General features: G+C 41.0%; 1 protein-coding gene across 1 annotated transcript in view; it reads right to left on the bottom strand.

The window, feature by feature from the left end:
- The window catches only part of MGAT4D (MGAT4 family member D), a 36,548-nt gene extending 28,646 nt beyond the window's left edge, over window positions 1-7,902 (bottom strand). Inside the window, exon 1 of the mRNA XM_032110458.1 lies at window positions 7,224-7,902. Within this exon, the coding sequence (XP_031966349.1) occupies window positions 7,224-7,314 (91 nt within the window). The 5' untranslated portion in view covers window positions 7,315-7,902. The remainder of the gene's footprint in view (window positions 1-7,223) is intronic.
- Window positions 7,903-12,768: the final 4,866 nt, after the last annotated feature.

The following is a 12,768-nucleotide window of genomic DNA, read 5'->3' as shown; positions in this document are numbered from 1 at the left end:
AGGGAATTGCTTGAAGTTGTGTCAGGGGAGATTTAGGTTGGATATCAGGAAAAGGTTCTTCACTCAGAGGGTGGTTGAGCAGGTTGAACAGGCTCCCCAAGGCAGTGGTCACATCACTAAGCCTGGCAGAGTTCAAGAAGCTTTTGAACAACACTCTTGGGCACATGGTGTGACTCTGTGCAAGGCCAGGATTTGGACTCAATGATTCTTGTGGGTCCCTTCCAACTAAGCATATTCTGGGATTCTATGTAAAGGCTGCTTCTCCCCTTGGTGAGCTGCAGATGAATCACTCTTCTGGGCTAAGAGTGGTTCGCTGAATTTCCCTTCTAGGAAAAGTCAGTGGGGCTACGCTGGCTACAAGCCATGAGAGCAAAAAAAGACCCAGCCACCTCCCAGACATAGTGATAGCACTCAAAGCTTTTTCAGTGAATTTTCGGCTCTACTGTAGCTTTCCTCTGACTGTTAGCTACACATTGGCATATATACCTATGGATACTATAATTCTAAGATAACAACATTTTAAATGGTTTTAAATGCACTCTTGTGTTATCTCCTAATAGATACATTATATATATAACTTTCTGCACTGCATATTGAAACAGTTTAGAAACAATACTAATCTCTAAAGCAAATACTCATTCTAAAAGCCAACTGATTATTTCTCTTAGCTCCACACACATATACTTCCTCTATGATCATAAATGCTTCCAGTCTCATTAATGATTTCTGGCAATATCTAAGAGATGTGGAATAATTCATCACTATCTTGTCCGAACACTCAAACAGAAAAGAAAATAAGAGGAGAATTTGGAGTGGCAGAAAGGAGGGAAGAAAACACTTCAAAGTCTAGCAGTGAATCTTGTTCCCATTTCTTGATTACAAGCTACACTGTTTATCATACCTAAAGACTGTTTCTTTTAGAAACTGAAATTTCATTAATGGCCTCCTTAAAAGAAAACTATATAAGCACACTAACTGCAAAAGATCTTGTCATACTCTGTGCTTGGAACCACTGCTCAGCTTAATGAGGCATATTAAACCACTGAGGCATGCATTGCACTAATAACTGGCAGTTTATTATCTCCCCGTAACTGATCTGAGAGACCTTTTTGAATCTTGTTACATGCTTTGCATGGTCAGGTTTTGTGCTCTCCAAGTAAGGAAGGAAAAAAATTCCCCAAACAATGCCTCTGTCTCAGGTCAGAACAGCGAGTTCTTAGGCAAACACTTAAATTCAACAATGTGCATTACCTTTAACTACTTTGTTTAGAGTCTTACAGCACAGTATTATTTGTGTCTTCCAAAATGTTTGAGACATCTATTCGCCTTTGACAGTGCCTACATCAGGAGCTACAAGGCAGTGGAGGGACTTTGCATTAACCCAGTGACATCAAAGAAAACACTGTGCCAGCAATTTGGGGCAGGGGAGATAGGGTTCCTCTATTACCATACAGGGCATACTGGGAAGACAATCAGAATACTTCCAGTATTAAAACAAACATACACCTTACAGAATTAAAGGCAGATCAAAGTTAGTAACTGGATTTTAAAAACTCACACCATTGTCTAATGAACATGGACTTGGGTTTGGCATAGAATACTTTTTACTGAACAATTTACATACTGTATCTAACTGAAAATAGATAAGCAAACTTGTTTCAAAGAAAATACAATTTAACTCTAATAATATTTTCTTCAGGCAAACAGTCCTCATTTTTGACTCAAGTCTTTCCCTACATTAGAATGTAGTTAAAAGTGATCTTAAAACAGTCAGAGCATCACCATATAGGAAAGCAATATTATTAAAATAAGTGAAAAAATATAGACATTGAATGGATATTGCATGGTGTTTGCCCGTAATTGATATACTTCGGTTTTAAGATAGTACTCATTCACTTCAAGCAATGGCTATTGCTTTGTTCTGGTTGGTATTTCAAATATTTTACTTCTCTTCCTGAGGTAGCAACAACTACTAAATTACACATACATTTAATTAAATGCCTAGCCACTAACTAGGGTATTTCTAGGCAAAACTCTGTTCCTCAAGACTCAATATACAACACTAGGAAAGCATGAAGGTCGTATGTTTACACTTAAGTACAGGTTATGACAAGACACTGTACAGCAAACAAAGAGAGGTCTGACATGCTCCCTTATCCCTTTCTCTGCAAAACCCAACAATAACTGGCCTCCTTTTTGTACCACAAGATATATGACTAAGTTCCTCTACTCTTTAGGCACTCTCCTGCCTGAAATAACAGTAAGAACCAGCAGACTCTTCAGTTAGTAAATTACACACTTAGAAGCCAGTAAAACTACACAGCTTTTCTAAGTCTTGAATACGAATTTTGATATAAAATTTTGCATCAGGAAATACTAAGCTTTAAGTGGACCATTCGAGGCTGTTGTATGTTGGCTTTGTTTTGTTTTGTTTTTTTAATGCCAAAATGCAGAACTACACAAAGAAACTGAGTAAGCTATTGATGGACTGGGAAAAACTCTTTCCTTATCACTCTGTGAATTTCAGCCACATCCCAACTGCATGTTGGGGCAAAACCTGAATGTGCAATAACCTCTGTTTGCTCTCAGTGTCACTGGAAGGAAATGTACACATGAAGGGAAGACATAGCCTACCAGTCAGCTGGGACAGCTGGGAAAAATGGTGATTAAACACAGTCTAGCAGTCCTAGAGAAGACAGGAAGATTGGCTTCTGCATGTTCAGAAATCGGGATAAGCTGTATTGGCTGAAGTGAGAGCAGTGCAATTCAAGACTTCCTTATCAAATCTGTCAATTTGCCACTATTGAATTGAAGCTTTGAGCCAGAGTATGCCAGTTGGGACTGGACAGGAAACCTGCAAAGAACTCCATCACAAACAACAGAATCTCCTGGAGACCTGCACTTGGCTGCACAGCTGAAACAAAGAATCACACCATAGGCAGAAGATGACTGGAAATACAAGAAATGTGTAATCATGCTGTCTGGGCTAGCATGTACATTACTGTACTTCAACGGGGAAAAAAAATATTTCATCAGAGATACCTCTTTAACCCTTTGCAATGATGAAACTCCCCCACCCACCCCCGATTTGTGCAACAAATTAAAAATGTAGATACCAAAAAATTTGGTGATCCTTACATATACTTCTGTGAATGTAATCATATGAACAGTTTCTCTCTTGTTCATTGCACCTTAAAGGAATAACTAAAGAAATTCAGGTTTCACAATGTTTGACTCAACATGTATATTTTAACATGCCTAGATCCTTGTGACAGCATATTTTCAGCATCAATTTCTCCTAACTTCCAAGCAAAGCTTACTTTTAATTTACTTGGACAAAGTATCCTATAAATTTAGGTGAAGAGGGCAGCAACATGTTACAAATCAATTCAAAGAGATTTAATCTTGTAACTCTTGAGAGCATCATGAAGAAGCACATAAGAGATGGTCTGATTTACCTCGTTGCTGTGACTTACAAAAAATTCACTGTTATTCAGCAAACACACCAAAATTTCTTTTTATTCAGGAATACTGTTTCCTCTGAAGAAACTTTATGTAAATTCATAACAAATTTATAATGTGTTTTTGCCTTCTGTTTTTCAAGTGGGGGAAAAAATTGCTACCTCCTTAGACTTACTTTATTATTTTTATATCCTGTGATTTTTTAAATGGATTAGTATTTACATGGAAAACAATAGCTAAAACTGTGTGAGAAAATCACTACATATATTGTAAATGGTATACTATTCCTCAGAACTACAAATCTATATGAAGAGTGTCTTTATGAAAGCAAACAATTTTGGTCAGATAAATTAACATGTGAATTGTAACTCAGTTTCACAAGTAGAAACATCTGCATCATCCTAACAACAGCCTTTCCTATGCTCAAATACAAACTGTTTGCTTCAGACGGGTTTGGCTTGGGGCCTGGGGAGGTACCAAAAATTTCACAGCAAAACCATGCAGGACATGGAACAGGAATTGCTGCAGCAGCCCAGCTGATTGCTCACTAACAGCAGCTTGTGTTCACAAGCACTCCAGAAGATGCTGAAGGAATCACCACGCAACTTTAGACACAGCATTAGCTTTTGCTGAAGATCTGATCATTACCAGTTGTCTTCACAATTACTTTTATCTTTTTTTTTTTTTTTCCTGGCCGCAAAAATATCAGTATATTTAGTATGAAACCTTTGCTTATATTTATAAAGCAATGGGAAAAGTGACTATAAAAACATCTTCCTAACCATAGTTAAAATATATACAGTCTTATCCACAATAACTGAAATCTAGTGACTGTGGTAGATTCTGATCTTTTATTTTTAAGTGAATGAGTGAGGAGCATCTTCCCTGCTATGCCAGTTTAAGTTATGTGTACTCGATTTTAGTCTCACAACTCCAAGTCAATACTCAGGCTACACATAATAGTCACAAGCAGCACCAAAGAGCCAATTACTTACTGCTGTCATTGACAGCAAATACATTTCAACTCAAATCTCTCAAGCTACCTTTATTGTAAGGCATTGAAAGGTCACTGGCTTAAGCTATTGATTTTTATTTGCACAGAAATCAGGAGAGAGCCAATATCCGATTTAAACTTCAAATATTCAAAGGCTGAAAGGCTCTGAGACTGCGGACAAACTGAACAGGGCTATTATGTACTTTTTATGTTATAGAAGTACTTAAGACCACTAGTCCTAAGCTCGGGTGCCCTGTCCTAATTGTACAAAGATTATTTACTATCCCAAAATCACTGCTATCCAAGAAACAATTAACTAAACAGAAACCTGAGGTAATACTTCAGACTACTGCTGCTTAGTGTGATAGACTGTAGTCAAAAATCAAGAGCAGTCTAAACATTTCAATGGGCAGAGCAGAGAAGTTAACAAAAGTAAGAGGAGATTTAACAAATGTGTGGAAGAAAATGAGCCAGAAAACATTTGACGAATGAGGGAAAGAGATGGAAGCTGACAAGCTGCAACAGTACTTGACCTTACAGTAACTGGTGGGCTAAGTGAAAAGGGCATTAGAAAAGAAAACACACATGGTAGTTTGAGATACACCAAAAGTGGCAATTCCTGTAGTGCTCTAAGCATGGCAGTGGAGAGTAAATTCAGCAGTGCAGAAAGAAAAAACAGAGGTTTAACAACATCTAAGCAGAGATACCTGCCTGTTTTCAGAACAGAAGATTAAGTTCAAACCACTTTCTTAAACAAATACCCTGTGACAACAACAGAGCATTAGTGGGTTTGTTCCCAATGAGTCTCTCTCTGTGAAAAAAGGTAACAACCTTTGTTGTTGTTACCTATGGCTGGCTGTTCTTAAGGTTTTCTGGATGGGTAGAAGGCTTGTCTTCTAACACCCCTTGAGAGCAAAGACTATATTTTCAGTAAAATAAACATAATACAAAGTCATTCACCATGTACTGCTACTTTATCCTTTAGTTAATAATATTAACTATTTTATTTACACATTTTTGAGATTTACCAAGCTTCAGAGGGTCTCTGAAGAGTACATATTCACATATGCAATAATTAAAAGTTTGCTAAAAAAACAGGTGCTAATAATAATAGTAATTAGGAAAATTATACCATCTGAGAGGAATTAATTACTCACTTTGCTGTGGAGGAGGAGGAAACTGTGGAAAGAGAAGTTAAGAGAACACATATACACCACAACACACATTATCCCTCCTCCCCCAAACAAACAAACAAAACATAAACAAATAAAATCCCAAAGCAAAACAGCCCATCATGGAATGTCATCAAAGAAACGTCAAAAAGAAAGGGAAATGAAAATGGAGTATCAGTAATGAGGAGTCCCAAAACATGAGCCACAAGACAACACGATGGTAACTGCAGATTGGATAAATGCTTTCATTCTGACATCTCTCGGGCCTTAGTCTCCTAAGACACTCCCTTCATTTTTCCTTCCCCACTCCTAACAGGAGTGCCACTGAAGAAAACATGAAGTGTTGTAAGGTAAACAACCATATAACTGACCAAAAATGTTAAAAGGCAGGAGGATCAGCACACTATTCAATATGCCATTGTGGGGCCATGATCTCTACCACCACTTCTATTTGTTACAGGAACAATTAATATAAACAAATTATCTGCTAGCACAAATTATCTGTGTTCATCCCAGAAATTACTAATTGGTTTATTCTTATTCTTCTGCACTTATAAAACCAAATCTATTGTAAAGGTGTATGTAGGAAGCACTCAAAGATCCACTCTCTCTCCCTTACCCCAAACCAACTACCCCCTCACCCGTAACAAGCCAAGTCTCAGAGATACTGTTTGGAGACACCTTCTCATTTCTTTTTGGAAAATATCATCAGTTTTATCTTTCCCATATTGGCTCAGAGAATCTTAGACATGGCTTTATGTAGATCTATCTGGCATGTACCACCTATATAACCTATTAAAAAGACATTGTGCCATTTTAAAGTTTAGAAATAAAATACAAAAATTCAGGTAGTTTTCTCTGCATTCTGGTCCTGGAAATATGCACAGGAAAAAGTGACTGTACGTTAAGGAACAAATACAGTTGCAGGATGGATAACGCTACTTTATCCTCCCTGACACTAAAATCAAAACCACTTTAAAAGTGACAGCCACAGCAAACACATTTAGATTTTTCTTTCCATCTTAATGCAAGATGCTTGTTAGAAAAAGAGTAAGAAGAAAAGGAGAAAAAAAAGAGTTAGGAAAAAAGTTTAAAAGAAACTTTTATTATTTCTTAAATTTAGGGTTGTATTTTTAATAGGACAAGTACGGCCCAAGGATCCAATCCTGTAAGCTGTTTCGCAAGATGGTGCTTAGGTGCAGTTAAGCCATGACCCCAGGGGAACAAGGGAGACCCGCAATCTCAGCCTTACACACGGCCGAGCTTCGGGGCCACACAGGTTCGTCATTTACCCAGCAAGCCCGGAGAGCCGAGAGGGTCCGGAGCTCCGGGAGGGGATGGGGCGACCCGACGCGCTCCCCGCCGCAACCCCAGCCGTGCCCTGCCCGGACTCGCCGCCGCAGGGCGGGACGGAGCCGCACGACGGCCGGGACGGCCCCACTGCCCCCGCTGCCGTCCGGCGGGCGCAGCGGGGCGGGAGCCAGCGCCTCGCTGCCCCGACGGCACGGCGAGAGGGGCACAGCAGGTGCCACCGCGCCACTCGCCCTTCGCGCCCCGGACGGACGGGACGGGGCGCCCCCGCCGCCCACTCTCACCTCGGCTCCCCTGCCACACCGCGTACCACAGCAGGGGGAAGGCGGCGCAGAGGCACAGCGCCGGCAGGACCTGCCCGAGCCGCAGCCGCATCTCCCGCGGGCGCTGCCCGCACGACCCCCACGCCACCGCCGCCGCTTTCGCCCGGGCAACGCGGGCCGAGCGTGTTCGCGCCGCGCCGCGCCGCCCTGCCCTGCCCACCCCCTGCGCCGAGGGCCGGGGCACGTCCTACCGCGCTGCTCTCCGGGCGGGGCCGCCGAGTCCTCCCGCTGCACATCGGCGTTCCCCGAGGAGCGGGGACCCGTCGGTAGGGACACGCAAAGTGCAGCGGGAGCACCCGCTCCTCCCGCCGCCCGTCTTTCTCCCCGGAGACACCGGCCTCGTGAACGAGCGCCCACGCCAATTCCCGCTGTAAAGCCCCTGGCAGAGCCCTCCCCTGCCCTCAGTCTTCCCGACGCTCGGACCCACACTGAAAAACCTCTTGACTGCGGCAAGTATAGGCTGTGTTTTCACGGCAAAAACGTCTCACGACCGACAGTTCGGCAGGTGCTGTTTAGCCCAAGTCATAACACTGAAAGTAGTAAAATGAATGTGTCTTTACAAACAGGTGCTGTGAATCTGCGTATAAATAGGGCCAGAGACTTGTAGATAAGGAAGTAACGGGAGAAACGATCAGTTTCAGAAAATGTTTGCTAGGGACTATTGCTCAGCCAAGGTCGTGCTAAATTCCCAAACTTTAGAAAGAAAAAGAATAAAGACTTAATAGAACTATTTTATGCAAGGCGGGGGGGGGGGGGGGGAAGGGGGACAGGGGGGGAGTGTGCATGTTGAGGGGGACATGTAGACGGAGAGTCTGGAAGTCTGTACCTTCCAAGTACCTCAGCCAATGGGGATAGGGAGAGGGTGATGTAGCTGGGAAAATTAGGATAATAAGGGGGCCATGTCCTCCCAACACTTTGAGAGATCCCATGGGAAATGGCCTCTCCCTTTGTTTATTAATAAAGTTACAAGGACTCCTCTATCTCCTTTTTGGACATAAACCTCTGGTGATGTGAATTTTTTCTGCACAACATTGTAATGGTTAACCTTATTTTGCTCATTTAAAACCAGTGGGGCATTTGTTTGCATATTGCTCGTAAGATTGTATCAGGAATCCAAGCTGTAGTGTACAATTAATACATGCGTTTAGCACAGTCATAGAACCAGGTGAATAAACCAAGCTTTTCAGTTTACCTTTAAAGAGGAAGGAGGGCAAGCAGCTGCAAAATCTAACCTGATGGAAGTCTAATGGTACACTGGTACCTCTACACTGGTAAAGGTACTATACTTCAGCCACTGTACCTTGCTTCACACATGTGCCTTTCCATTTAGGCATGCACATCTGTTTGCCTTTTTAGGTCTTCAGCAATCCATAAGAAAACAAAAAATTAGTTGCAGTTTAGAATACATCTTCTACAACATAGTTTATAAAGGGAACGGATACCTTATTTACCAGGGTTCCTGGAACCACTTACAGCAACACAGTTCTAATAGAACCACCTATGTTTTATACAAAAAAATGTTCCTCCTTCTCATACCTGATTAGCATGTATTTAGTGGCTTTTGCTTTGACACGTCCTCTACCTGCTCACAAATCTATCTTTCATTCTACACCTATGATAAAGAAAATATGGTTTCCTGTTCTGTGTTGCAAACATGCAAAAGACAGCTTCAGAAATCAGACTGGACTTGGGTAGCTCATAAAAGCAGTAAGTTGTTTGCTACCTAAACTGTTATCTACTTCCTTAATGTATTAGTAGCATATATAATTCATTACCTTGTTTACCCAGAGGACATAGTATTTTAGATAATTTATTTTCTAAAAATATGCTTTTATTATTAATACAGTACCTCTTCCTTCCTTTTCTCTATTTGCTTACTTATCTCATTTTGTACCAAACCCCCAAATCATTTGTGATGGTGTGGTGCAAAGCGATCCCAAACCCTACAACAGTGGTGTCCAGAAACAGGTGTGCTGGAGTCCTAATGTCAGTACTGCCTTTATGTGTCACTCTTTATACTACCAACAGTATAACTATGTCCTTTTTTGGAAATCTAGACCTCACAAATTATATATTGCTTCTCTGGCAAGGTTAGTGTGACCTTTTTGTGTTTGAATTATGATGTGGATGGTTTTACATCTCTGTTTACTAACTACTTTGAATTAAAAATGTTATTATTCATTAAAAATGCAGGAGATTGCCAGTAGCCTGCGTCAGTATACACATGAACTAAAAATCTCAGTGTGGCTCCATAAATCACCATGAAGCCTTGAATTAGACCTCACAATTCCTGTCCTGTACTCATCTGTTATAAACTTCCCTCTACCTTCTGTTTCTCTGCCTTTGAAGTTTTTTACTGAGAAATGCTTAAGCTACACTTTGAATATGCATTTATAATTGGCTAATAAGATGCAATGCAATCACGACTCAATCCTCTTCTCCTACTGCCTCCCCATCACCATTTCCCTCTCCCAGTTAATAAACTAAAAGCTTAGGGCACTAATTTTGATGGAGGGTCAATGTAGACTTTGGCATATTTGCAGTAAAATAGAGATTTAGAACTAAGAGGAACAAATGAGCATTAAATATGTCCCAAGTCAAGAATAAAATGACTTTGTTGGTTGGTGTTCTATCTGTTACAAAGCCAAAGCGAACACGTAAATGATGTAGTCAAGCAGGAGGGCTGCTGAAGATAAGATTAACAGAAATCTAACACACGTTTAATTTTAACTTATGTTCCGAGCGAGTAAGAAGGAAAAGAAAGACAAGACCATCACATATTTCCAGAAACTAGTAACAAACTGACACAGTGTGCAGGGAACGTCTGTGCATTTGATGTTATTTATAAAGGCAGCAGATAGAGTTACTCAGCCAGGCTGAGTTGTGGTGACCATTTACTTAATGCTTACTTCATAGCTCATTCGCTTAGAATGAGGTAGTGCATTAAGTGTTCCTCAAAAAAAAAATTTAAAATCTCATGACACTGTCATGAGCTTCCACTGCACTTAGACCTACTTGCAAATAGGCTACTTTATCTGCTTCATGCTTTCACGGTATCTCCCTCCCAGGGCTCTCTTCATATGTTATTTCACATGCTCAAGGACTGTGTACAACTGGAATAAGTTGTGCTGGTTTTTTGGGGAGTGTAAATTGTTTCAGAGCAGTTTTACCTCCCATCAGCAGACTTTCAGCATTTTTGGCAAACTGATCATCTTTAAAAAGGCTATAGAAGAACACATTGCTGAGTAACCTGTAATACTTAACACTAACCAAGTGATTCAGTGGACTGGTTCTCCTTACCTGCAAGAGAGAGTTCCTAGGCTTGTCCTTGTGCTTTGTAACTGAATGTCTCTTTTTGCTCAGATGTTTGCTCCACATATTTTTACTGTTTTCACACATCTGTGTGTAAGCAAGGGTAGAGATAAGAAACATTAAAATAAATATTTGACAAAATACAGGCTCCTGGGTGAGCCAAGCAGTGGATTATTTTGTATGTCCTTCATCTGCAAGGGTATATAAACAAAGAATAACTACCAATAATAATACATAATAGTTGCTGCCACGTAAAGTTTTCTGACTACAGAGAGATCTAACTGCTACTGCTGGTTATTTACCCTGCTGTCACGCAAGAAATGGGATTTTAAAAGGTAAACAGGTCACCATCTTTACTTCAACCAAAGTCTTTGTGAAGGTAAGATTTGAAGGCAACTACTGAACACAAAAAGAGGAAGGTAGAATTTTTTTTAAGCTACTGCATGGTATTTTTGGCTGTCTTAATATAATTTATAAATAACCTGAACATGATGATACAGAAGTATTTTGCATGATTCAAGTGATAACATTTGTATAAAATCAAACATGCTTGCTGTTTTGCAGTTTATAAAAAGCTGTGAAAAAACCTGTCAAAAAACCATGCTATAATATTTTGAAATAATTAAATTGGTTACAGATTTTACTTTAAAATACAGATTTAAAGTGAAGAAAACATCATACGAGCAAAAGAAAGTGTAAGACTAAAACTTGCATCTTTTAAACTCACATTTCATAAGTGCTTTATTTAAAGCAAGACCTTAAAATCTGTCAAGCTTACCTCAACAAATCTAATTATATCACATTTATTACATATTACATCACAGAAGTGTTGTGCAATGTATTGTCAACACCAGATACTCTGCACTTCAGTCCTGAAGACTGGAAGCAAAGAGAACTGAGAAAACAATAATCCTGTACTGTGTGTATGTATTGTTACAGTAAACCATAATAGGAAGTGGAACAAATTCCAAAACATGTAGCAGAAGCTACTTTGGTTCTTGACATTCCACACAAAAAAGTAATTTCTGTTTCAGTGTTGCAGTGTGTGAGATTAATGTATGCTGTTCCTGTGTTTTAGATTGGCCCGTTGGCCTCCGCCCCTTTGTACCTTATCTGGTCCCCATCTAAAAAGTTCCCTTCTCCTGGTTCTCCTATTAGTTTCTGTTCTCCTGCCTGCCCTTCTCTCTTCCCCGTTGGTTGTTGCACCCTTGTCCCTCCCTTACCCCACCTCCTGGCCCTCAGCCCATTGGTTCTGGTTTCTTCCTGCCCCTAGGAACCCCGATAAAAAGTTGTACCCCTGCTCTCCATTTGGTCTTTTGTTGTTTGTGCGGGGACCCTCATGCGTGGAATAAACCCTCGTAGCTGGAACCTATACAAAAGACCCTTCTCGTTTCTTTTTCACTGATCGCCGCATAGTGGATGTGTGAGTGAGTAGCTGCACCACCTCGAGTGTGTGTCTGTGCCTTCGTTTGGCCCCAGCGCCGAAGCAGCTTCCCCCCCACCCCCGGCTGGGGATGATTTTGGAAGGTCACGGCATTTCACCATCTCGCTCCGCCCGCGGCATTTGGCACCCAAAGCAGGGACCGTTGCAAAGGGGTCCCTAAAAGTGTCCCCAGTAGCTTTAGCTGCTGGGCTCTAAGTCGCTTTCAGTACTGCCAATACACGAAGACAGTTTTGAGTTTTATCAAGGCTGCTCCGAGGGTCGACCGACAACCTTCCTGCCATGAAGACTGGTTGGATCAGCAGACCACCCCGAGAGCTTCTTTTGATGCCAGATTTGTAAGTTCCAGTGGGTCACCCTTATTCTCTTTATTATTTTAGTTTCCTATCTGGTGTTGGGAAGTATTTTGGGGAAAATGGGTGCTAAATTAACCCATTCCCAGCGAGAAGTTCAACTCCAAGTTGAGGGTGCCCTTACGGGAAAAATTTTACATTATTCGAAGGGGGATCTTATCCGTTTTGTTCATTGGATTTTTAAGTTTCTTCCTCAAGTTTACATTTCAGTTCGGAAATTTTTTCCGTTGGTTGTTTTAATTTACGCTGCAGTTAAAAAATTGAGGAATCGTTCACTTGGTGATGGGAATGTTTCTTCTCCTCCTGTTGCAAATTCTTCACCTCTTTCCTCTCCCCATGCTCCCCTACTCACTTTCCCTCCACAAGAGGGATTGAGAGGTGGAGAGGTGGATCCCATCAG

Source organism: Corvus moneduloides, chromosome 5 (genome assembly GCF_009650955.1).
Source record: "Corvus moneduloides isolate bCorMon1 chromosome 5, bCorMon1.pri, whole genome shotgun sequence".
Taxonomy (NCBI): domain Eukaryota; kingdom Metazoa; phylum Chordata; class Aves; order Passeriformes; family Corvidae; genus Corvus; species Corvus moneduloides.
The sequence above is the reverse complement of the archived record's forward strand: the minus strand, read 5'-3'. Positions and strand labels throughout refer to the sequence as shown.